Consider the following 25,813-nt stretch of genomic DNA (forward strand, 5'->3'; position numbering starts at 1 on the left):
CCTATTACTTGTTACTCGGGAAAAAAGACTGACACCCACCTCGCTACAACCTCCTTTCAGGGAGGTGTGGAGATCGATAAGGTGTTCCCTGAATCTCCTTTTCTCCAGGCTAAACAACCCCAGTTCCCTCAGTTGCTCTCAATAAGACTTGTGCTCTAGACCCTTCACCAGCTTCGTTGCCCTTCTCTGGACAAGCTCCAGAAACTCAGTGTCCTTCTTGTAGTGAGGGGCCCAAAACTGAACACAGTATTCGAGGTGTGGCCTCACCAGTGCCAAGTACAGGGGGACGATCACCTCCCTACTCCTGCTGGCCACACTTTTCCTGATACAAGCCACGATGCCGTTGGCCTTCTTGGCCACCTGGGCACACTGCTGGCTCATGTTCAGCTGGCTGTTGACCAACACCCCCAGGTCCTTTTCCACCAGGCAGCTTTCCAGCCACTCTTCCCCAAGCCTGTAGTGTTGCAGGGGGTTATTGTGACCCAAATGCAGGACTCGGCACTTGGCCTTGTTGAAACTCATACAATTCACCTTGGCCCATTTATCCAGCCTGTCCAGATCCCTCTGCAGAGCCTTCCTACCCTCAAGGCAGATCAACACTCCTATCCAACTTGGTGACATGTGCAAACTTATTGAGGGAGCACTCAATCCCCTCATCCACTTCATTGATAAAGATATTCAACAGAACTGGCCCCAATACTGAGCCCTGGGGAACACCACTAGTGCTCAGCCGCCAACTGGATTTAACTCCATTCACCACAACTATTTGGGCTTGGCCATCCAGCCAGTTTTTTACCCAGCGAAGAATATGCCCGTCTAAACCACGAGCAGTTTCTCTAGGAGAATGCTGTGGGAAACAGTGTCAAAGGCTTTGCTAAAGTCTAGGTAGACAACATCCACAGCCTGTCCCTCATCCACTAAGCGGGTCACCTTGTTGTAGAAGGAAATTAGGTTAATCAAGCAGGACCTGCCTTTCATGAACCCATGCTGACTGGGCCTGATCACCTAGTTGTTCTGCATATGCCATGTGATGGCACTCAGAATGATCTGCCCCATAACCTTCCCTGGCACTGAGGCCAGCCTGACAGGCTTGTAGTTCCCTGGATCCTCCCTACTTGCATGCATTAAGCCCTCGCCCTTTGTACAGGCAGTATGTGTACTCAGGACTAGGGCATTGGTGCCTAAGCTGTGAGACTAGAGCCTGCTAGGGTGGCCTAGCTCTGCTCCAGGATTATGGCATTCTGCCCATGCTAGGACTACTTTCCAAGCCCTAGCATAGCAGCAGGGACTTGCACCCCAGATCTCCCTTCTGCTACTGATTACATTGCATTTGTGGGCCAGGAAGACCCCTGAGGCAGAAGAGCTGTTTACGTGGCAAGACACTGGTTTGGCTCTAAACTGCCCAAATGAAGCCAGGAGATCTCAGCTCAGTTCTGTCTAACTCACTGGCCCACCACAAGCCGTGATAAAGGTCTTTGCACAAGTGAGGCCCAGAACCACATGAAACCAAACTAGCGTGGAGACGGGGTGACTGTGTTCCCCAAGTACTGTCACCAACAAGCCAGCATGGGAGAGCAAGCAGAGCAGCTGCTTGACACCCCTGAAGAGCTGGTTGCACAGCTTGTGACAGGGCATGAATTTACCATTCAAAAACACCACCAACACAACCTTCCATTCTGCAGAGATAAAAGAGCATCTTGGCTACTGCAAAGCCCAGTAGATATGGGCCTGTAGACACGCATCCTCACCAGACCTATGCAATTTGAGAGCCACTAGCACATGGCCTGGCACACACTGGCTTGTTGGTTTTCATAGCTGGCTTACTTATTGATCAACGTCTTTAGGGAGCGTGTGAGCGTGCTCATGACAGTGGCAACCGTGGCTGACTGGCGGGCAAGCTGCTCCACCGTCTGCTGGTGGCTCAGTGTTCTGGCTGTGGACTCCTCCGCAGCCTTCAGGAGGAAGGTGTAGTTTCTCACCACTTCCTCCACCTTTGTCAGCAGCTCTTGGCGCTGGGACTCTGAGCGCACGACGTACACCAGCCTCACAAACGTCTCGATGAGGCTGCTTAGCACCTGGAAGCTGCTTGTGATGGCGGAGAGCATGTGGGTAGGACTCTTGTCGACGGCTGCCACGCGGCGGCAGGACGCCCGAAACTCCTTGAATTTCAGGGCGAGCTCTTGCTTGTACTCAGCCAGCTGGGAGATGTAGGGTTTGGAGTCCCGGACGTCAGGGCTCATCACACACTGCCTCAGGATAGTCAGGAGCTCATTGGTGTCCAGCTGCACTTGCAGAAACCCATTGGGAAAACTGTAGGTATGGCCTCGAAGGGTGTTGATCTTTGCCAAGCTCCCCTCAAAACTAGAGGTCCTTAAATCTATTTCCTGGGTCTGACTGTCATTAGGACTGCTGCAGGCTGTTGCATCTAGGACCTGAAGAGTCCTGCTCATGACTGGGACCATCTGATTGTCCAGCTTCATTCCCGGGAGTATCTGCATGGGGATGGAATAAGACAGCTCGTCCTTCTCGCTCCCATCATCTGCAACATCGCATTTCCTGTAGTAGAAGCAGTACCGGATGGAGCAGCACTTCTCATCCTCCATGTCTTCATCCCGCAGCTCAGCAGGACTTGGATACATCTCCTCCTGGACAGAGAACACTGCTGAACCCTTCTGGTTCTTTTTCTCCTGTGCTATCTGGACATAGGAGGGGTCAGCCACTCCAGAGGCTTCCTGGATTTTGCTCTTCAGAACAGGACAAAGGATGCTGGGCTCAAGCTCTTTCTGGGGGCCTTTCTGCTTGGTTGTGTAGATGTTCTGGTAGATGTCAGAGGACAGGGATGTCCTATCAGTCTTATCTATTTCACTGACACTGTAGCGACGCAAGAGCTTCCTGTAGTGTGGAGCACCCATGCACTCCCCCTGGGAAGTGCACGTTGTCAAACAGGACATGCTGTTCTCTGGATCTGACCGGTAGTCTCTGGACTCTAAACTTGTGGATCGTATCCGCTTGCCTTTGGAAGGGCTGCTCACACTTGTCAACCTAATGGCTTCCGTCTGCTCCTGGTCATCAGCAACTTTATCCCTCCCTTGCCTCTCCAGTTCTGGCATCACCAACTGGTTAGGGGGTGGCCTCACCCCCCTGCAAATCCGCTTGCAGTCGCAGCTGCGCCTTTGCTCCCTGGACATCCCTGGGACTTTTTGCACAGGACTGCTCCTTAGCTGGCAGCTGCAGCGCCCAGGGGCAGGAGGGTGCAGATACTCCTGTGGTGGGAGGTCACCTTTGGTCTTTGGCTTGAGCAGCTCTTCAAGGAATTCCAGCTCATACTGCTTCACCTTCTGCAGCTGGGCCTGCCGCTCATCCGTCTCCTTCTTCAGCCGGGTCGGAAATGTTGCAGAGAACAGGTTCTTCAACCTGAAGGGAGCTTTTGGAACTTTGGGTTTAGCTGGGACATCAGTATCTTGTTGGGTCACCTCCAGGACTTTTTCTACTTTTTTGGAAGGCACAGTGCTGATCTGCAGGCTCTCGGATCTGGGCACCAGCTGGATTGGCCCTTTGGGTTCCTCACTGCTGTTCCTGAAAGTGCTACCAGGTGATGGAGAGTGCAGAGTGCTGCTCTCAGCTTTTAAGCTTTTGGCTGAACTTTCCTGTTGCATTTTCTGTCCTTGGTTTGAAGGAGCTATGTGTTTCTGAAAGGCAAGGCTCGTGGCTTCCCCACCTGCCTTCTGACCTGGCTCTCCGCTTGTGGCTTTTCCTGGAGCATCTCTACTCACTTTCTGCTGGTAGCTTTTAGAGGTAAAAGTCTTACCGGGCATCATTTCTTCTTCCAGTGAGGTGAGGTGGAAAGCTTCAGCCTTACTGCCATGGATGTCTTTAGGACTTGGAGAAACTTCACAGTGCTGCTGTGGAGATAGTTGCTGCTGCTGCTGACAGTTGCATAATGTCTCTGCAGTTTGTGGACCTCCTTTAAGTCTCAAAGGCTTGCTGCTGGCTGATGCACAGCTAGTGGAACCATTCACGTTCTTGTCTTCTTTTGAGACTGCTACCACTTGGGGGACTGAGGCTTTTGCATTTGCCACTTGCTGCAGAGCAGCCGAAATGATGGCTGGAGTTACACCACTTTTTTGATCCAGAAGGAGCTTGGAGCTTGGCTGGACCTCTTTGGGCATCTTCTCTTGCAGATCCTGTGCCTGCTCCCTGCTTGGGGCTGCTGTGGCATGCAGAGATGCCTCAAAGGCAGCTTTTGTGTGGCCTGCACCTTTGCATTCAGAGCCTGGCACTGGAGCCCCCCTGTTCTGCTCATTAGGCTGGGGGGTCAGCACTGGCTGGACAGCCAAGGTGTAGCTCTGCTCAGCATGGTGCTGCTTCTGCTTGCTCTTGCAGTTGGTAAGGTTGGGGCTTTGGTGAGAGAGAGCTGACTTCAGTGAAGGGCTCGGCTCCTGGCGGCTGAGGGGATAGGGTGAGGTGAGAACAGCCTGGGCAGCACAGCTCTGGATTCGGAAAGGCAAGTCCTTTCTGGACAGGAGGTTTTCTTTGTTGATGTGCTGAGCGAGAAAGTAGGCTGCGTTCTGATGCTGCTTCATGGCAGAGACCATCTCTGAGACGTCAGTGAGCTCTGAAGAGTTGGTTTCATGGCCAGAATCCAAGGATGACTCAGGAGTGATGGCAGCCAGGACAATAAGACCTGAGGAGGGACACAAAGAAAACTCTATGACAACACTCACACCACACTGCTACGCGGAGCAGAGGGGAACGCCATGCGGCAGGAGGGTCCCAGGAATGCAGGACACAGCATCCTATCAGAGAAACTTTAGTGACTTCCTGCAACTAAGAGTTAATGCTTACAAGTGAGATCACTTGTCAGCACTGAGCTGTCTTGCTAGTTCAATTCAGCAAGAGCTCCTGGCTCAGGGAAAGGTCCTGGGAAGCTTTCCAGTGTTAGTGATAGCAGAGCTACAGGGACTTGTCTGAAGCAAGAAGGAAAACTGAGCAACAGCTACTCTGCTGTAGTGAGTAGGGCAACCAAGGCGGAAAGAGGGACAAAGGATTGTGCTGCCAGCAGGCCGGTCCCATAGATGCCCACCTGACAGCAGGTTTGCCCTGTGAAGGGCTCACACGCTGCAAAACCTGGGTGGGTACCTGTGCAGACCAAGGGCCAAAGGTACCAGCTGAGTGGGGTCACAGCAGGGAGGAACTCATGCTCATGGTACTGGTTTGTTCGCGCCTCACCCCAGCATCTTGGCACATGGACCATAGCAGATACAGGTAACCAAGAGTCCCCTTCAGCCACTGTCAGGGAGAGGAGTCCCACCTCAGCTTCTTAAAAATCTTCTGAGCAACAGCTTGGCTGCTCCTGCTAAAGCCTGTTGCCACGACTTCGTTTTTACTAGAAGCTGCTCCACAATCACATATAGGGTGGAGAAGGAGACTAAAGGGAAGGATGTACCATAGGAAAGAAACGCTACATGGAAAGAAGAAAGTCACAGCCACTGAAATACCTGCTGTCTGCTGTGGCGGGGGGTGCGGGCAATCCTCTGAAGCAGCCAGGGCTTCCAGTGCCTGCAGGGTGGACACCAGGGCATCGTCCAGCTCTTGGGCATGGTCTCGGACCGTCCGTGGTTGCACGTTGTCTATCAGCGTGACGGGGATCTCGTCGTAGAGGATGCCACAGAGGTGCCGGCCCTGCTCCTGGCTCTGGGCAGCTGCTCGGCGCTTGGGGTCATCCTCGTCTGAGCTGTTGTCTCGGAAGCCGGGAGGGGGGGCAGCGATGGCAGGGAGCAGGGCTGTTGTCTCGTCTTCTTCCTCATCGCTCCCGGGAGGGGGAAGCGACATCAAGTCTACCATATTGTCCCGGGTGCTGCCAGGCTTGCTCCCCTTGCATGAGGCCAGCCGGCTCTTGATTTTGGCTTGGCAGGACTCACAGTAGAAGTGCGAGGCGTCGCTCCGCAGGTGGGTGTCTATGGTGTGTGCCCTGGCCCTGCTTGTGTACCTGTCTTGGTCAAAGCCATCCGGGTCGTACTTGTTAGCTGCCTCGTTGTAGCCTTGGCCAGAGCTTTTGGAAGTGGGGTCAGATTTGGTCCTGGGACGAGTTTCCTCAAAAAAAATCAGGTTTTCATTGATATCCGTCCTGCTCTCTCTTTCCTTCCTCTGCTCTCGCATGTGCAGGTAGCAAAAGCTGATGAGCTCCGAGTCCGAAGCCCTGGTGGCTGGAGCTGCTCCAGCGCCGTCGGTAGAGCCACCCACCAACCCGCTCTCTTTCTTTCCCGTGTGCCCCGCCGTGGCAGGCCGGTGGAGGTTGTGTGCGTTGATGTAATCTAAACCAAAACCACAACGGGCACATTAGCAGCAGCACCCGCAAGCAGGGAAAACAGCATGGGGAAAACTCCTGCTTACCCTGGAGAAGCATCCATGTGTTCTCTGCCCTCCAGCCCTCAGCGTGCTGGACTGCAGTGGGACATGTGTGTCCCCTGTGGCACAGCCAGGCCACTTCGCTGGCCTTTTGTGAAACCATCTTCTGCAACCTGCCGGGCCTAGCTGCCAGTAGTGAGTGCACGAAGAAATGTCCTGCATATGCAGATTGTAAAATCATAGAATCATAGAATGGTTTGGGTTGGAAGGGACTTTTAAAGGTCATCTAGTCCAACCCCCCCTGTAGTGAGCAGGGACACCTTCAACTACATCAGGTTGTTTAAAGCCCCGTCCAACCTGACCTTGAATACTTCCAGGGAAGGGGCATCCACACCTTTTCTGGGCATCCTGTTGCAGTGCCTCACCACCCCCATAGTAAAGAATTTCTTTCTTATATCTAATCTAACTCTACCTTCTTTCAGTTTAACGCCATTACCCCTTGTCCTATTGCTATAAGCCCCCTTTAAGTATTCAAAGGTCACAATAAAGTCTCCCCGGAACCTTCTCTTCTCCAGGCTGAACAACCCCAACTCTCTCAGCCCTTCCTCATAGGAGAGGTGTTCCAGCCCTTGGATCATTTTTGTGGCCTCCTCTGGACCCGCTCCAACAGCTCCACGTCTTTCCTGTGCTGAGGGCTCCAGAGCCGGATGCAGGACTGCAGGTCAGGTCTCACCAGAGTGGAGTAGAAGGGCAGAATCACCTCCCTCGCCCTGCTGGCCATGCTTCTCTTTATGCAGCCCAAGATACGGTTGGCCTTCTGGGCTGTGAGTGCACATTGCCAGTTTGTGTCCAGCTTTTCATCCACCAGTACCCCCAAGTCACTCTCAGCAGGGCTGCTCTCAATCCCTTCATCCCCCAGCCTGTATTGATACTGGGGGTGGCCCCGACCCAGGTGCAGGACCTTGTACTTGACCTTGTTGAACCTCATAAGGTTCACACGGGCCCAATTCTCAAGCTTGTCCAGGTCCTGCTTGATGGCATCCTGTCCCTCAGGTGTGTTGACTACACCACACAGCTTGGCGTCATCTGCAAACTTGCTGAGGTGCACTTGATCCTGCTGTCTAGGTCATTGATGAAGATATTAAACAGAACTGGTCCCAGTATGGACACCTGAGGGATACCACTTGTCACCGATCTCTGTCTGGACATTGAGCCATTGACCACTACCCTCTGGATACGACCATCCAATCAATTCCTCATCCACTGAACAGTTCACCCATCAAAACCATCTCTCCCCAATATGGAGAAGGATGTTGTGGGGGACCATGTCAAAGGCCTTATGGAAGTCCAAATAGACAACATCTGTAGCTCTTCCCTTGTCCACTGATGTAGTCACTCCATCACAGAAGGCTGCTAGGTTGGTCAGGCAGGACTTGCCCTTGGTGAAGCCATGCTGGCTGTCTCGAATCACCTCCCTGTCCTCCATGCACCTTAGCATAGCTTCCAGGAGGATCTGTTCCATGATCTTCCCAGGCACAGAGGTGAGGCTGACAGGTTGGTAGTCCCCAGGGTCCTCCTTTCTACCCTATTTAAAAATGGGTGCAACCTTTCCCTTTTTCTAGTCACTGAGGACTTCCCCTGACTGCCATGACTTTTCAGATATCATGGAGAGTGGCTTGGCAACTACACCAGCCAATTCCCTCAGGACTTTGGGATGCATCTCATCAGGTCCCATGGACGTATGTATGTTCAGGTTCTGCATGTGGTCATAAACCTGATCTTGTCTTACAGTGAGAGGGACTTTGGTCCCCCAGTCCTCGTCTTCTGGTTCATCCACTCGAGAGGCTGGCAGTGAAGACAGAGGCAAAAAAGTTGTTGAGTACCTCAGCCTTCTCCTAATCTGTTGTTACCAGTCTGCCAGTCCTGTTCATCGGGGGGGGTACACTTTCTTTGACCTTCCTTTTCTGGCTGACGTATCTATAGAAGCCCTTCTTACTACTTTTTGCATCCCTTGCCACGTTCAGTTCCATCTGCGCCTTGGCCTTCCTGACACTGTTCCTACACAACCGGGCAGCGTCCCTCCACTCTTCCCAGGATACCCATCCCTCCTTCCACTACCTGTACATTCCCTTCTTTTTGCATAACATTGTCCAGACCAAGCAGTTTTCCTCAAGAGACTGCTAAACGTGGTGCAATATTGCCTTTCGGGCAGACATCCAGTGTAGCTCGGCAGACTTTAAGTGACAGACACCCCTCGAGACCCTTGTCCCTCGCTGCCCATGGTCCATGCATTGTTTCTGTCTGGCTGACAGCTATTGGATCAGGCTAGCTCTGAAAGAGCCCTCTGCTCCTGCTGTTAAGCATTTCCCTGCGACAGCCTCCCCTTGCTCCCTCGTGCAAGGCAAGCAGCTGCAATACTGCTTGAACTTCTGGCCAGTGGTCCAGCCCTCAGGAGGGGCATCTGTCAGTACAGGCTGAACTGTGCAGCTGTGCTGAGGATGGCTGCCAGGGGGATGCAGGCTCTGTCTTACCAAGTATAAATTAAATCAAATAAATCCTAATTAAATTCTTTAGATCAACAAATTGGACAATTTATCTCCCCAAACACACGTTTGTATTACTGTTCATCACCTGCAATGCTAAAATCACAATCAAAATTATATCTCTCTCATTTATGGACATAGCAGTACTCAGAAATGACAGATGTGTGAGCGAACAAAAGGCTGCCACAGCTGGGGACGCGCGTTCTGCGCTGTGGTGGGGTGGCACAGACCGAAGCAGAGGCTTTCCCAAAGCCAGACAGCTTTGATGTGTCATGGTAGCAGCCTGCCCCGCTGGAACAGCCTCGCTGGCTGCCCATGCTGAGCCGGGGCGTGTTTCTGAATAGCCAAAACCCTAAAATCCATAATCCAGCTGCTGGATGCTCTGGGGGAGAAGGTCCTGACGAATCGCTGAGAGAGCAACCAAGGGCATGGAGCTGCTTGGCTGACAGTGGTTGCTGGTGGGAGCGGGGAGAGGAAGGGACAGGGAGGCGAATCGCCTGTGCAGCTCCAGCATTGCACAACCCTTCCTGTGGAGAGCAAGGATCTGGCATGGGGCTCCGCATGTAAATGCAGAGACATGGATCTGACAGTATCCGGACAGAGCGTGCATTTCTAAAAATGTCTGTGGTTCATCAGGAGGTTTTAATGGGCCTCAGGGAAGATGCATGTGCTCCTCTTCTAGCCAAGAAGCATGGGCCAGGGCTTGATTTCACATCTAAGATTCTGGCACAGCCTGCCAGCAGCCTGGAAAGCTATCTTGATTCATCCCAGTGGGGCTTTCTTATCGTTCCTGCAGAGATGTGCTAATGATCAGCAGTCCCTGCTCCCTGTGATCTGCCTAGCTCCTGACAGCTCAGCCTGCAGCCGTAGTGAGACCAGAACTGTGAACAGACTTTGTTTTCTCAATGGACACTGAATTCACTCCTGAAGGATGCTTGAGCGGCTGGGCTGAGTGCACTGGCTCTGCAGGGAAACTGTTCCACCCCACTGGTCAGAGCGGTTTTCGCTGTTCCATTCCACTGGTCAGAGAGGTTTTCACTGCACCCCTGAGGATAGACCAGGCCATCCAGAGAGGGGCTAGCTCTTCAGAATGAAGAGCATGGATCCATCGCTCCACTGCTGTGCTACCCACATCATGACTTCCCCTCACATTCGCTCCAGTCCCCTGCAGAGTGACATTGGGTTTCTGAGACTGTCAAGAAGAGGGCAAGATCTACTACCCCTTTTCGCATAGGTTTGGACCATGCCCACGAAGCAAAATCTCCCCGAGTTAAAATCCTGGCTATTATCACTGTTGCTTGTGTGGAAAAGCAACACTCGCACATGCTGAGACATCCCCTGGATGACCAGTAACTGTGGGTACCGCCAGCCTCCCTCTGAGCCCCTGGGGATGTTCTAGGATGCCCTCCACTTCCTACTACATTCCTCTGACTCCTCACAGTCATGTGCCCCATGTGTCCCTGTAGCCCATCTCGCAGTGACATGACCCATGGAAGGACCACTCCGATGATAGCCAGTGAAGTTGGAAATGCCCTCCACTCGTAGCAAAGTGTGACTAAATGTGTTTCTGTAGGTCACCCAGAGCAGAGAGCACAGTGACAGCTGTCAATAAGAAGTTCAGGTGGAGAAACAAAAGGAACCCTTGCATGTATACTTACACCAACATCACCTGCCAGGTCTTTCCCTAGATTCACTGAGGTTGCCGCAGATGCTTTCCTGATGCCTCTTGTGAGCATGTCCTCCCACAAGTGCCAAGTCCATGCCTGGGTGCCTTCCTCAGATCTCAGAGGCACCGAGTCCTTTCCCAAGGACCCTGCTAGCTCTCGGCACTTCTCCCACCTCCCCCAGCTAGTCCCAAATTGAGGAGGCAGTTTTGACACTCTGTCAGCTCAACTGAAGACTTGTCACAGCTCTCTGCAGCTGCAGTGTCACTCGGGACATCTGGGCACAACCTTCCACAGTCAGCTGGGTTGGTATTTTGCCCATCTCCAGCCACTGCTCATGGATTTTGTACTTCTCTATACAAAACATATTCAATGTGAACACCTGCATGGAACAACAGCATGTAGCTCATGGTTGGCTCTTGTTTGAAATCACTCTTGAGAATTATCAATCATTTGAGGGTGACTCACGCCTGCAATCCATCGTCAAGGAAAGGAGCATCAGTGCCTGGTGGGACAGAACCTGTCTTTAGCTGTTCCAGTGTCCTGCTCTGCCCAGACCAGCCCTCTGCTCCCTGTATCAGGCTGGGTACCTGAAAAGCTGGGACACCAAAGCTTCCTTCCCGATTTAGGAAATCAGCAGAGCCGCCGTGCTTGCAGAGCTGCCCGTGCAGCCCATATCCCCCCCACTGATGATGGTGGCAGTGTCCAGAGGCAGCAGGAGTGCAGTCCCTGACTGAGTGCATACCCTCATGTTGGCCTCTGGAGCCGGGATCCCAGCCAAGGAGCGTGTGCTGCATCCCTGCGGCAATGCACATGCTGTTCTGCGAGGACCCAGCATTTCGCTGGCAGCATTACAGCCCTTTTCAAATGGCACCTCCTGGATCTGCTTTAGGAGCTGCCAGAACAACACTTGCAATAAGTGTTTAGAGCCCAGGCTGACACCACAAGTCAGAGCTTATCCAAAATGAGGACTTGTCTCCCTGCTCCTTGTTTTCTGGTTAAAAGGGGGTCTGCTGGTTCTGCAGGGGGAATAGGAGCAGAGGGGAGATGCCAGAGAAACCCTTCTCCTTTCTGATGCTGCAGAGCTCTGGGTGGAGGGGGGAGGAGGAGGCTTGGGAGGCTGGGGAAGGGGCTCGCACAGAAAACAGAGGCTGAAACGTACCTGCCTTGATAATCTGAGGTGGGGGCGGCTGGCTGGGGGCCCTGGAGAATATCATCTTCTTGGAGTCCACCAGGAGACGGCAGTAGCCTGCGATCAGGCAGGCGAAGTTGGTGGCTTCAGGCCACTCCATCAGCAACACCAGCGGCTGGAAGGCAGGAGAGGCAAAGCGCGTGAGGGCCAGGCAGCTCAGCTGACATGGGACCAGTGCTCCGAAGGGGTTGCACTGTGGCACTGTGCTGGTGTAACTGGGGAGCTGGCTGGCAATTTTAGCACCCACACAGGAGAAAACAGCCAGGTGCTTGTCGGTGCTCCAGATCACAAATCACTGTGCACAAGAAGGCGCTTCGCTGCAGCTGTAATTTCTGCTTGCTGACTCCCCTAAGGAGGATGATGGAGGTGGAGCCCCACAGGGCACAGGCTGTGCATGGCAGGGCCCTCATCGTTTGCCTGCATGTCAATGCTCTAAGCCTACCTGCAGGCACCTGTTTAACCATCAGGCCCTGGGGAGCTCAGGGAATTTGTGGAGTCTCCAGCTGCCAGAACCCCTGTTTCACTGCAGGCACCACATCGCCCTCCCATAAAATAAGGCATCTGCTTCCAGCAGGATGCAGAAGGGGCAAAAACCCATTACAGGCTCCCCCAGCCACTACTCTGAGCCTATGGATCTTATTTAAATCTAACCCTTTGGAAAATTAAATTTGTGCTTAGGAGCAGATGGTGTCTTCTCTTTTAGGAGAGCGTTTATTCGCATGCTAAAAAAGGTCTTTGCTTTAAAGAGAAAAAAAAATCAGATACAATCCATGTGCCACATATAACCTCACTGTACAATCTAGCGGCAGACACCACGACTCCTCGGCTCCTGGCTTGTCCCAAGGAGAAGGTTAGCTAGCCTGGGGAAGCTGTCACTGTGAGATCCACTCTTACCTGCCCGGTGAGGTCCCATGCACTGCTGGGACCCGGCTGGGCAGAGCAGCCTGCGCCAGCATGGCTCAGTCGAGTGGTCCATGCTTGGACTGAGCCCCCAGTACCACTGAAGGCAGACCCATGAGATGGAAAAAAAGTTTACGACTTCAATAAAGTTATTGCATGGCAGCTCTAGCCCTCATCTACCCCTCTCACAAAGCAGCCCTACCTAAAGGGCCTTTATACCCAGGTACAGGGCTTATCTGAGGCAATGGGGGGATGTTTAGCTACTGCTGTGGCTCCAGCTGCCTGTCCTGCCACGCTCAGTGTCTTGCACACTGACAGTCCTTCAGGACTCAGAAGAACTTGTTTACCACATCCAGGGCAAACTAAGGCCATTTTAAAAAACACTTCAGCCTACGCAGTGTGAAAAGCATTAAAGCTATTTTGGTTTTCTTGTTTTATAACCACAGGAGGTTCCTGGTACCCAGTGGCCAGTTCTGTGCTCTGCTCAACACTTGCTTTTTTAAGCCACCAAGCCAACTCTGAAAAGGAAGTCCTGGCCTTATGGTACATCACGCTCTGGACCGTACAACGCAATAAACCTGGGTGTGAAGCCATCAGCGCTGAGCAGAGCTGGGTATGATCCCCAAGCCATGCCAGCCCCTGGCAGGGGATGATTCCTCCTAGGGCCAGGGTAAAAGAAGTTCCCTCCTTGTCTGCCGTGCAGGAAGAGGAAGGAAAAGAAATAACCCGACATGGAAGAGAAATAACCTGACAAGTGAACGCACTCTGCTGAGATGCTCTGCCCCTGCCCACTTGATGATGCTCTTTCTGCATCTTGGAAAATAAACCTGAGAAGACACAGATCAAAGGGAAAGTATCAAGACAGAGAGAAAGGAGAGAAGAGATTCTCCACATAGCTGGAAGGAGACAGGCACGCAGTGGTGAGTGGGGGTGACACCTCTTAGCCCAGCTCCAGTCTTGACATAAGTGACAAAAGGAAACCATGTGTTCCAATTCTGCTGTATGAAGCGTCCTTAAAACAAGTGCCTTCAACATAAGGCTAAGCCTTCTTGGGTTTTTCAAGCCATCTGTTGAATAAAGAGACATTTGCGCATTTTTCCCCCTCTGTTATGCAGTGGCGAGGGTTTGACTGCTAGCAACAAGGAAGCAAGCAAACCCCAAGGGGAGGGAGGCAATGGCTGATGAGTATGCCAGGAGAGTAAATGAAGAGGCCAAGGTGGGTTGAGAATTCCCTTTGAAAAGGAAAACAAGGAGGGCACTTTCCACCACGCGCGAACCACGTGCCAGAGACTCACAGCTAGCTCTCAGGGACACCAAGGCTGAGTGACATAGAGTCATGGACCTTCACTGCCTCCCTGTCAGCACTTGCCATTCAGCCTGCAGTACAGTCCCAGTGTCCGAGCTGGGCAACAGTACCTCTGAGACCCAGCTTCATTTCCATCTTTGCTCAGATATCTCTGCTTCAGGATGCTCCCACCCATCCAGAGGTGGGACTGTATGTTCTTGCTGGAAAGAAGCAGCCCCTGGATGAGTCCTCCTGAGGGGAGACAGGACTGAGACACAACCACTCCCACTGGTGTTTCTTGCCTACACATGCGATGCACCAAGATGCTGCGAGCTCCCGGCCAGGTCTTTGAGCAAGCCCAGCCTCCTGACCGGCTTCCAGCTTCCAGCAATCGGTGTGTGGCATGCTGGGGTTAATTGTAGCACTCTGCTCTGAAAAAGAGGAATCTTAATTCTGATTAGCATTACAGCTTAGTGAGGGGTCTTAGAAATGATTACTTTCACATCCTGGCAAGCAAGCGGCATAAGAATTCTTCTCTAATTGTCAAGCATTCAATTATTGTTATTAAGGATTAAATCACTTCAGGGTCAGCTTGAAGCTGTCCACTCGTGCTGCCGGCAGTGCTCCAGTGAGCTCCCCATGGCCTGGGAGCGGACATTGCAGGGGCTCTGTGTCCTGCTGATGGATTTTTGGCTGTTTAAAAAGATATCAAATGTGAGCAAAGCTGCTGCAGTCAAGCTGTGCGTCTTCCTTGGCCTTGGTGGCCAAGGCTGCTCAAGGTGCTCTGCTGCTCAGTAACAGAGGTCTTGTCGTAGACCTTTCCCACGGGGGGTTACAAGACCGAATCTCTCTCTCCCACCCACCTAGATAATTTTGCTGAGATTGCAGCAGCTCAGCAGCTTTCAAGACTTCCACCCTGCTGCCACATCTCCCTGAAAGTGGCCAACAGATCTGCAAGTGATTTGTGGGGTCAAGAGGCAAAGAGGCAACACGATGGCAGCAGCCTTGTTTCCATGGGAAATCAGGCTACAAAGAGGAGGTGTCAGGGATGGCAGTTAACAGAGATGTTATTTTTAGGCAGCGGCAATCTTGGTCACCCTATTCCACACAGGCAAGACAAATGAGAGCTCGCGGAGACAGCCAGGCACAGGTTTTGCTGAGCAAACATTGGCTTCTAAACAGTCGCATGCAAAAATTCCAACTAATGTTGCTATGGGTTTTAGATGGTAAAATCAGGGCACCTTTGCAGGGAGCTGCACTAAATAACAACAGCGCAGGACTGTAGTCTGTGCTTTGGGCTTCCTTCTGATACCCACGTCTTGTGGCGAACAGGATTGAGCTTCTTTCCTTTGAAAACATCCTGCAAGGAGCAGTGAGGGCTCGTGCCTGTGGTCAGTATTGGCCTGGTCCCCAAGGGGCTGGGCCTCATGCAACATCCCTGCCTCCCCCTGCAACTTTTCTAACTTGCTGTTCAATCTCAACAAGACCTGACAGAAAGGCAGCAACCTGAAAGAGCATGAATCTTCGTAAGTTTTCTAAACCTGGTAGAGACACCCGTGAGCAGCCGGAAGGCAGGGAAGGATGCAGCATGGGCAAAGCTAGCGTCGTTCCTCTAAGACCTGCTCCCTTCCCCGTCGGCACTGATTTCTTTGAAAGTGGCCACAAAATGCAGTATCTCCTTCCCAGCTGTTAATCAGGAGATGGTGTTAATCACTGATGCAGAACAAGTTATTAACTAGGCTAACCCTCCAGTTATGTTCCCGCCACGCACTGACGGTGTGTCTCACGCCAGTCAGCCCATCCTCTTCCTTCTCCTCACCAGGACGTTCTCACTGCAACAGCAGCGGAGGTTCATACCTTGGTGGCTCCGAGGGCTCTGCTTCCCTGGGATGCCAGAGCAGAAATGCCTGTCTGATTTTTGTCAGGGCAGCAGAACCTTTAGGATGAAAGCTTGTTTTACACAAAAGCAAACTTACTGGGATAACCCTACTGCTCTAAAAATGCCAGACATCAGTTTCCCAGTGGGACGCACAGGTAAAGGTTCATCTCTGACCTGTAATACGCCAACATGAAAAGAAGCAAATTTTAAACACAATACTCTTTCTACATCTAAATGCATAATACCAGCCTGACGTTACTGATGTTTTGTTCTTCCACTCATACTCGTTTTCTAGATTTTCTAGTCCTAATGAGAAAAGGATGTTTATTTCGCTTGAAGTTTCCTGCTTGGCAACCAGTCTCTCTGGAAAGTAAAACAAAATACGTTTATATTGGACATAAGAGATGAGTTTTCCATTAACTTATTAAGGATATAGTGCTTTTTCTGTTATGCTCTGCCTTTAAATCAAACCTCAGTGTCCTTCTGGAGGATACTCTCTTGTTCAGACAAAGGTGAAGGTTTCACTGAAAAACGTCTAAAGAAAATTTTATGGCCAGGGTTACGCTAGAGGATCTTAACAGTCCTCATATTTAAATTAATTTATGACCTGATCTATGCATGCTATAACCCTTGTGCTTATGTGCATTTCCTTCTAATCTCCCCCCTTCATCATGTACTTTGAGTCTTACCCTGCTTCCTTTAATGTAGTGCAGTAGAAAGGTGGGAGATGAATTTACATAATTTATGTTTCCTGGTTTACTTGAGGTGCACTGCCAAGTTTATATTTAATAATATAGGCATCTGGGCCTAACAAGACAGCAGTCAATTTTTCACTTCTACATTGACCTTTCCTTCCCTCCCTTTAAGCATTATTAACTCAGCTCTATCAATACCAGCCTTCTTGTGATGAGGACCATTATTTCCCATTTGTTGATCAATAAACCTCCTGCCTTTGTTAGCAGCAGACCTTCAGGTTTCTGCAGCGGCCGTCTCCCACTGTAGGGACTGAGCAGTCCCCACCTCCGCCAGGTGAACGCCCTCCTTGATCCCCGCCCGGTCCCACAAAGCCTCACAGCGGATGGAGAGGTACCTCTACAGACTGCAAGCTTGCGGGTGTCTCCTCCTCTCCACATCGATGGTGTTGCTGTGTCCCAGGGAAGGCGCCGGTCCAGCCTGCACCTTCCCGTCACGCTGCTGCTGCCACCCTGGCCGGCTCTCATGTTCCCCTGGCTACTCAAAGGGCTCGTGCTCTTCCCTGTGGGCTTTCTACTAACTAGAGCCTGCTGGCACTTTTGGCATCCTCCATGTTTCCTATTCATTGAAGCAAGTTCTCAGGACTCCCAAGGTTGCAGCAGCACCAGACTGCGCTCATGCCCACAGGTCTGAGGTCTGCTTGTTTGGTTTTATTTTTTTCCTTTTTTTTTTTTAATAAACAAATCAAATTTGGCTTTGCAGACTTGGAAACTCATCCTCTCCACATGTTGTCTGACTCTTGTGTTTCTGGCTGGCTCCCGTCCGGGGTGCCCACGGGCAGTGCTATGGGTGGCTCCGGGGCTGGCACACACGCTGGTACGTGCTCTGCTTTACACCCAGCTAGAAAGGCTCTGCGAGGGGAAACTGCATCTGCGCCTCCCGCCCTGGGGACTGAGCCAGAGGAAATCTCAATCCCTCCCTCTCTCCCATGAGATGACAGTGTTTCAGAATGGCTTAATGCAAATACAGATGAATTCAGCTTAGGGAACCAGAGCCTTTAGGTCCATCATCACGCCAAAGCCTCGCTCTTCATGTAGGAGAGATCAAATGGGCTTCAGTCATTGCTTGCATGAGTGGGAGTAAGGCTGGCCTTCCCTGCCCTCATCAGTTTGAGGGGGCTCCCCACCATTTTCAGGCTACAATTTGGCAAACGCATGTATGGCACCAGACTCAGCACCCACAGCACGACCCTGCCACGCTCAGCTGGGGGAAGCACCACTGGGCTTGGGACTGGCTCCACGGGCACCCGCTGCTGCCGGCGCCAGCAGGAAGGCTTGGAGCCAGAGGGGTCAGCGCCCCATCGCCAGTGAGAGGCAGGGGCGGCTGGCGGGCAGGACTTGGCTCCTTCCACGGGGAGAGGAGAAGGCTGCACCCCGGCTGTGCACGGTGGCTTTTTATTTCCATGGCAGGCTGGAAGCATGCCGGGGCCCCTGGGACACTGACATCAACAACCAGATTCCAGGCACAGCAGCAGCCGGGGACCTTTCTGAATTAATTTTTCCTTTGTTTTCCTCTGTTGAGTCTTGATCTTGGCTAAAGTGCTGGCTGGCTGCAGGCCCTGCTGGGAGACATGAAGTCAATTACCCCGATGCCTTTGATTGAACTGCGCTTGGCGAGCAGCCAGCCGCCATGGGCTCCTGCCCCGCAGCCCGGCACAGGGACAAGGCGCAGCCTGGGACAGCTCCTCCGTTAAACTGCAGATGCTTGTCCAGGCTCAGGCCACCTGGCTGCCCCCCAAGTGTTACTCTTTCATTCCCATTCAGAGGGCCTCGGCAGCTTTTTTGACAATGTTAAGGTTTAATAATAAAAAGCCCAGCAGCATGTAGCTGTGTAAATCAGAAAGGAGAAATGCTCCAGTTGAAAAGACATTTCAGTAAGAACAGAACCTTTGCTTCTGCAGGAGCTGCGAAGCGGCACAGCCAGGTGTGTGACCTGGTGGAGCCAGCTGGCTGGACGTCAGGAGCTGGCTCCGATGGGCCCATGGAGCGGAGCAGCTCTCCCCATGCCTCCTGCACTGGGGACCCCGGGTGAGCACAGCGAGCAGTGGCCCCTCTGCCTGCTCTGCACCCGTCAGTGCTGCCAGGCTTGCCTGGATGCCAGGCAGGAGATGCTGACACTGCCCTTCTTGGGATACTGGGAGGTAGAAGAGGACTTTGCAGTCCTGTGCTGGGGAGGAGGGGAGATGCACTCCTGGAAGCCCAAATATGAGCTGGCTCAGAGGCATTTGTTGCTCTCAAATGCTGGTCCCAGCACTGCCAGACAGCTGGAGGGGGAAGCCCCTGGGAGATGCGGGCCTGCAGGGACCCCAGACCACTGAGACAAGCTGCATTTAATGCATAAAGATCACAGGAGTCACCATGTGCCATCACCCTGTCCCCAGCGAATCTATGAGCTCCGGAATCAATGCTCAAACAGTGGCAATTCTAGACTGCAGGAGGAAGAGCGAAGAAGCGACAGCCCCAGCAGAGAGGGGACTTTGCCGGGTGGGAATGACCACAAGATCCTGCAAAACACCCACACCACTGCAGCGCAGCTGGGGAAGCACCGTCCTGCCTGTGGTCATGTGCTGTGAACTTTCTCAGCATTTCCAAGTAAACCTGCCCTGCTCTCTCCGTGGCTGCTGAGGCGAGACCTTCTCTTTTCCTCCCAGCAGCTCCTTCGGACATTGCAGGGAATAAAAATCCTTCTTGGACTCAGTAGCAGAGGCCTGGAGGCTTTTGTTCCTCTGTCCTGAGGTTGCGCAGCTCCTCTATGAGGGCTCCTGCTAGCATTTGCCCCTCCTTGCCACCCTTGCTGTGGCAAACAGCTGAAGAAAGCAAAGCAGAAGCACCAGCCCTGAGTTTGTATCCCAAATGGGCTGTTTTAAACAGAAACTGAAGCCCAGGATGGAAAAGCTCCAAACCAAACCAATTAACTACCCAGTGAATAATTTATAAGACAAACACCATTTCTTTTCCTCCTGAACTAAATACAAATGGTTTACGATCTCCTCAAGCCTCCTTGTTACCTAAAAATCTTCCCCAGCTCCTTCACGGTGGGAACATCTGGGCTGCGGTTGCAGGCAAGCAGGGGATAAGGACATTTGGGCGGCACTGGCTGGTGCGGTTGGGGCGTGCAGACCTCCTGGCTGATGGCTGCTCCGTGACCTGACCCCTTTTTTTAACCCTTAGGATCAACTACACAACATCAATAAACCTGGCACTTAGACATTCAAAATGGCCTTTCTGCCCACATACCTTAACCGTCACTGAACATCAGCCGTTTCCACAGTAACCCAGCGAGCGGCTGTGACGGGCCACCGCCACCCCACCAATTCAGGCTGGCTGGCCTGCATCCCTGCCGTCACTGGGGAATGCACCGGCACTGCCCCAGCACCAGCATCCCCCAAAGCAGCACCAGGCATCATAGTGCAATGGCCCCAGTGGGATGTCCCCAGCTGGTTCTGCAATCCGCAGGGCTCCGACAGGCTTCCAGACAGGCTTCCAGGGTGATAAGGATTTGAGCACGGGTCCCCAGAGCAGTCAGGACACTACTTTGAGCACAACCCTCTAATGGTTTACAACTCACGGTGGAAACAGATTGACTTGCAGCCCAGGGCTTTAGCCAGTGACACGTTCAGTGCAATAGAATAATTGCAGAAAGCAGATTAGCACTGCGAGGTAATGATCTTTTTGCCTGCTTTTCTTAGCCTGCCTCATCCATTGCTGTCCTGCATAGGATTAGCATATGCCTCATTTTGGAGCAGACATTCTGGCTTTAAAACCCAGCCCTTCGGATAATGGCTAAATGAAGACAGATAACAGCAGCCTCTGCACTAGCAGGGTGCTGTTGAGCCTACTGAGGTTCACAAATGGGATGCTCGCTCCGCTCCAGGCAGGCAGAGGAGCTTTCGGTGTCTGCAGGCAGCTGCCTCCAATTTCTCAGGGAGATAAAGCCGCCGTGCATGCATACGTGCGTGGGGGAAGTTGTGTGTGAGCTGCCTTTTCCCCAGCAGTGAAGAGACTGGACAGAGGGGACACGGGAGAAAGTCTGCTCCTGCAGCAGGAAAGGGCTGGTGGTGTCAGGGAGTTAATGACTGCTGCCGAGCATGGCTGAGGGGAGCGGCACTGCAGGATCCGAGGAGAAGCCACGTGGGAATTGCCACCTAATTTATAGCAGATGGATGTCTGCCTCAGCCTCCAGCACACTGCCGTTCCTGCGGCTGGTCTCGGCTGCACACCGGACGGCAGCGGGGGACAAGACTGCCCTGTCCCATGCCAGGGAGGGGATGGTGGCACCAGGGGGGCCGTGCACCCCACCACGAGCATGATGTGCTCCCGGGGCTGAGCAGCACCGCATGGAGCAGAGCCAACACCGCACGTCTCCCCGTGCAGCACTCACCGCCGGCGAGACAGCCACGGAGCTACATGACAGCGGGCACACGCCGTGCTCCGAGCGCTCACAGCGAGCCACGAGCAGTCAGTCACAGGATCGTGACCAGCCTATTACGAACACATTAATATCGCAATTTATACACACGTATCCGAGGGCATGGGCACCAGGAGGAACCAGAAGGGTTACTCATGGTGCAGACGATATCCCTTGGTTATACCCGCTCTGTGAGCAGTAAGGGGCAGACCCGGTGGGCTCCTGCATAGCCCAGGCAGCCAGAGGGGCCAGGCCAGGAGGACTTCCACCTGCCCAGGCACCAGGGGTGAGGTTTGAGGGTGGCGACAGGCACAGCAGGACACCAGGACTTCACCTGGGCAACAACTGACCTCGAAGGGATGCAGAAGAGGCAATATTACAGATATTACAGTTGACCAAATACCCACTGAATTACAAATGCAAAAAACAAGGGCTTCACCGATGAGGCTGTTGGAGGGGACAGCGGAAGCAGAGGGGATGAGGATGAGCGTAGCTCTGCCAGAGGCTACCGGGGTGTTACTGCAGTTCAGCAGAGCTACTGGACCAGGCACAGTGGTAGCAGGAAAACAGGCTTGGAGGAATTAATGAGCCTCGTGGGAGGAAGTGCTAAAAACCACCAGGAGAGGAGGCAGCAGGAGAATCCTAAACAAATCCACCACAATTGCATCTGTGAGGCTACGGCTGAAATAGCGAGCGCAAGGAATGGGCTGCAGAGAGGACTGAAGCTTAGAGACCTTGCAAGAGATGAGAAAACGCAGAGGCAGCCAGCAAAGCAGCTCAGCTGCATCAGCCTTGGGGGGAAAAAGGATGAATGTGGGGACACCACATCAAAACTGACCTACAGCCAAAGGCTCGGAGGCCGTGTGCAGATACCCCTTGTCTGCTGTGCAGCAGCATCTCCATGCCCCACAGCGGTCACAGCTCCACTGAGCCAGGTGTCATGGCACGAGACAGTCTCTGCCAAGCACTGCTCCTGTCTAATTTAGCCCAAACTCGATCCTAACTCTATCCTCTTGAATTCAAGGTGGGAGGAGAGGATGAACCTTGGCATTTATCTGTCAGATCCCTGCCTCTCAGCTCTGTCCTTCCCCACGGGGCAGGTAAGAGCTGGGCATGGGCAGGCAGTGAAACCAAGGATGCCCTGGAGCAGGCACACTGCTACCTGCCTGCGAGTCTGCCGGAGACATGTCCTGCCTTATTAAAAACATGAGCAAAGGCCAATGGAAGATCTCAGGATCTTGTGGCTGCTGGACCAGAAACCAAAGAAGTCAGTAAAGCTCTTACTGTATTGCTGACAGTCCTGAAGGGTTTGGGACCCAGGAGAGACAAGAGACTACAAGGGGTGAGGAGGGGTGGCAGGGCCTGACCATGGCAATCGACTACCAGAACCAGCACTGTACCATGCAACAACTAGCAGGGGATGGCAGGATGAAAACGCACAGGGCCCAGGAGGGCATGTACGCCAGGGAGTGGAAAGACTGCTCTGTGGGCTGAAGGGGAGGATAACGGAGGCAGCTGGCAAGACACCCAGGGGGTGGCTTACTGGAGCCAGGGACACCCATGCTGAGGGACTCCCAGCCATCTCTTCTTGCACCCTGAGCCTGACGCCCCCTATCCCATCATTTCCAGTTCATTCAATGATCCTGCATGGCTTGACAAATTCAGAAGCGCTGCTAAGGCAAGAAAGTCCACCATCCAGCCCAGGTAGGTATGGCCATGGACTGCTCCTCTCCAGCCCTGAGCAGAGGCAAGGCCCTGCTACATGCCTGGCCTGTGTCATTCCCATCTGCCGAAAGGACCCTGCTCAAATGTTGCGTAGGTGTTTGGGTCATGGCCAGAATGTCACAACGCTTGCACTGCACACCCTTGGCATTAGTCCCTGTCTCTACGGCACAAGGAGCCAGACAGGGAGGGGAGATGCCGCAGACCACGCGCCCTGTGGCCGCAATGTGAAAGGAGCTTTAGAGTCCCTAGAAATGTCCAAGCAGATGCTCCAACATGCACTTGTGTCCTGAGCCCTGTCAAAGGTGAGCACTGAACCCCCAACCACAGCCTCTGCACTAGCCCCTCTCGCTGGTGCCTGCCTCCTTGGCACCCGTGCCTACCTTGGCATCCAGGATGCTCGTCTCCACCCGGGCCACCCCATGGTTCTCCCTGAACAGCTGGATCTTGCTGACCTTGCTGAACTCCGACAGCACTGTGGTGAGGTTGGTCTTCAGGTCGATGACGTGGCTGATGCCATGCCGGGGTCCCACCAGAAGCGTGGTGGCTGGCTGCTTCTCGTCCTGGTAGCACGAGCACAGGGAGAAAGACAGACAGACGGACAGGAGTCAATAAAGGCACCCTGGAGCTGCACAGGCTGCGCCTGGCTCTCTCCATGGAACCAAGCCTCGATATCGGCAGCTCAGCCGGGTCCCAGATGGCTCTTGCAGAGCAGCAGGTGAAGCTGGTGCCACGAATCCCCTGCCCTGAGCCTCTCTGCAGAGTTGGGAATGGTGTGCAGGATGCCAAGGCTATTTAAAAATAACACATTGAACTGAATGTCCACATGAAATATTCAGACCTGCTGGTGTCACTACAGAAAAGTAAGAGCATGTTATAAATCTGCCTGATCTGACATTGCCTCTGAGAGAAGGAAGCAGAGGAGGGACTGAATGCATTTTAGAAGAGTAGAAAGACTAAAGCCTTGACTGAAAACAGAGATCTTTCTTGATCTGGTCTGCCCAGGAAGGTTGCTTCAAGCCAGACGTGGAGGTGAAGAGGAGCTAGGCAGACCAGTCCAGAAGAGAATAAGGGAATAGTTTTTACCACTTCCATGTGGTTCAACTCCTAGGCTGGCTCAGTCATCGCTTTGGTGTCAGAGATGAATAAAAGGCAGGGCACCCACATCAGAGGTGAGCTGGCCAACGCTGCACACCCAGGCAGTGTTGGAGGCAGGCTCTGGCCAGTCGGCCACCGCACCGACTAGACACCACGTGATTCTACCTTCACTGATCTCCTACAGACAGCCCTTTGAGCTGCGAGGTGAGGAGCTCTGAGGTGTGGTGGAAGCAGAGCAGATCAAAGGCTGCAAGAGATTGAATCCAGAAGGCAAAGCAAGGGAAGCAAGGGAAGTGCTGAGACCTTTGGTGGGGGTAAAGGGAAAGATGGCAGAGAGATGACACTTACATGGAGACCCCTGGCTGGGAGATGGAGTGAGAAGGATGGAGAGCCTTAGCGGGTCCACTGTTCTCCTGTTCGGCTTGGTGGCTTTCCTCCTGCTGTGGAGGGGTGGAGATGCCTCTGATTGAGATGAGGGAGGAGTGGGCCATGATGGTGGCAGCTTCCTGAGAGCTGCCAAGTAGCGGTTGGGCTGGACCATTGCTGATGGAGACGGTAAAGCCATCTGGGTTGTTCCCTGCGTGGACAAGCAGGGAACACGGTGGCCTTTGCCAAGGATGGCCCTCCTCCGAGACGGATGGCAGGATGCTGCCAGGGCAGGACCGAGCTATAAGCATGTGCCTGAAACTGCTGTGACTTCATGGAGCCGGTCATCTTGTTGCCCAAAAGGCTGGCAAGAACAGAGCTGACCCTGACCCTGCAGAGCTGAAGATCTGACTTACTGTCAGCAGAGGCTCTAAAGGCTTTTCTGGATGGGCTTGGACCCCAGCAGGACACAGCAAGAGACCGAGGGAAGTAATTTCTGTGGGAGCCACATCTCCTGTGGCTCTCCCCTCCAGCACACACTCAGGACCAGTGACAAGCACCTCCCAGCCCATCCTGAATTACCGTACCAGTCCCACTGTGTTGAAGAGGACCCCAGCAAAGGTGGGCAGCTCATTCAGGATCCTCAGGTACTGCAGCTTCGCCTGGGCCGTGGAGACCTGACAAAACACATCACATGGGTGATCACCACCAGTACAAGGGGGAAGACATGCAAGAGGCTGGTGCAAACTCAGGAGCTCCCAAGCAGGGATGTGCAGCCCGTTGGTGGACAACTCGGGGCATGGGCTGTGCTGGCAGCAAGCCTCGGGGCTTGACATGGGGTGGAGGGGGTCTCCGCTCCCCTGCTGTCCTGGGCAGATGCTGGGAGGTAACTCAGAGCAGAGGCACAGCCAGGGAGGAGCCCAGATGCTTGATGTATAACTCCCCCGGGAGATGTATAATCCCCCCAGAGACCTATAACCCTCATGAGGAGCTCTGATGGCAGTGGGGACTGAGGCAGTGGCTCAGCAGCCTCCTCCAGATCGTTCCAAGCCCAGAAGCAAAGATAACGATAAACATAAGCTTAACTGATGTGTGCCACTTCAGCCAAGCTGAGAGCCAGCTCTCGGCTGATCTCACTCCAGTGATCATCGCTGCAGTCCCCGAAATCCAGATCAGCTCTCGGAAGTGGATTCAGGAGAGCAAGCGGCTGCCTGGCTGTCACCCCGGGATTTATCTCCCATCCAAGGAAACTTAAGCAGCAATAACAGGAGACCCCGAGCAGCTGGGGACAATGGGGCACGCTGCCACCCTGCTAGCCCCGAGCCATGGCCACACAGGTTGGGCTCACCTTGGTGCCGCCAGGCTGGTTCTGGTGGGCTTTGAGCTGCTGCGAGAGGGATTTCCGGAGGCTCTTCTCTTTGACGAGCTGCAGGAGTGAGGGGGGCAGGAAGGGCTCCAAGCCCCACTCCTTCCTGTGGGGAGGAAAGCCTGCCTGAGCCACCAGGCCAGAGACCCCGCCGATGGGCAGAGAGCCAGAAGCCAGGGATGCTGCTCGAGAGCATCCCTTGCCATCAGAGGGGGCCGGAGCCACACCAGCACCCTCCTGGTGTCACAGCTGGAGCAGCGGGAGGCCCTGCCCCGGGTGTCTGAGGGGAT

At 53.3% G+C, this 25,813-nt stretch overlaps 1 protein-coding gene across 3 annotated transcripts in view; it reads right to left on the reverse strand.

Moving 5' to 3' along the window:
- Positions 1 to 1,811: 1,811 nt before the first annotated feature.
- Positions 1,812 to 25,813, reverse strand: part of FRMPD3 (FERM and PDZ domain containing 3) — a 64,764-nt gene continuing 40,762 nt past the window's right edge. For all 3 annotated transcript variants that reach the window (XM_075435837.1, XM_075435838.1, XM_075435836.1), the window contains exons 12-17: positions 25,506 to 25,629; positions 24,745 to 24,834; positions 23,077 to 23,256; positions 11,718 to 11,862; positions 5,499 to 6,314; positions 1,812 to 4,684 (exon numbers count right to left, since the gene is read on the reverse strand). In XM_075435837.1, coding sequence (XP_075291952.1) covers positions 1,821 to 4,684; positions 5,499 to 6,314; positions 11,718 to 11,862; positions 23,077 to 23,256; positions 24,745 to 24,834; positions 25,506 to 25,629 — 4,219 coding nt within the window. In that variant the 3' untranslated portion in view covers positions 1,812 to 1,820. The remainder of the gene's footprint in view (positions 4,685 to 5,498; positions 6,315 to 11,717; positions 11,863 to 23,076; positions 23,257 to 24,744; positions 24,835 to 25,505; positions 25,630 to 25,813) is intronic.

Source organism: Opisthocomus hoazin, chromosome 14, assembly GCF_030867145.1.
Source record: "Opisthocomus hoazin isolate bOpiHoa1 chromosome 14, bOpiHoa1.hap1, whole genome shotgun sequence".
Taxonomy (NCBI): domain Eukaryota; kingdom Metazoa; phylum Chordata; class Aves; order Opisthocomiformes; family Opisthocomidae; genus Opisthocomus; species Opisthocomus hoazin.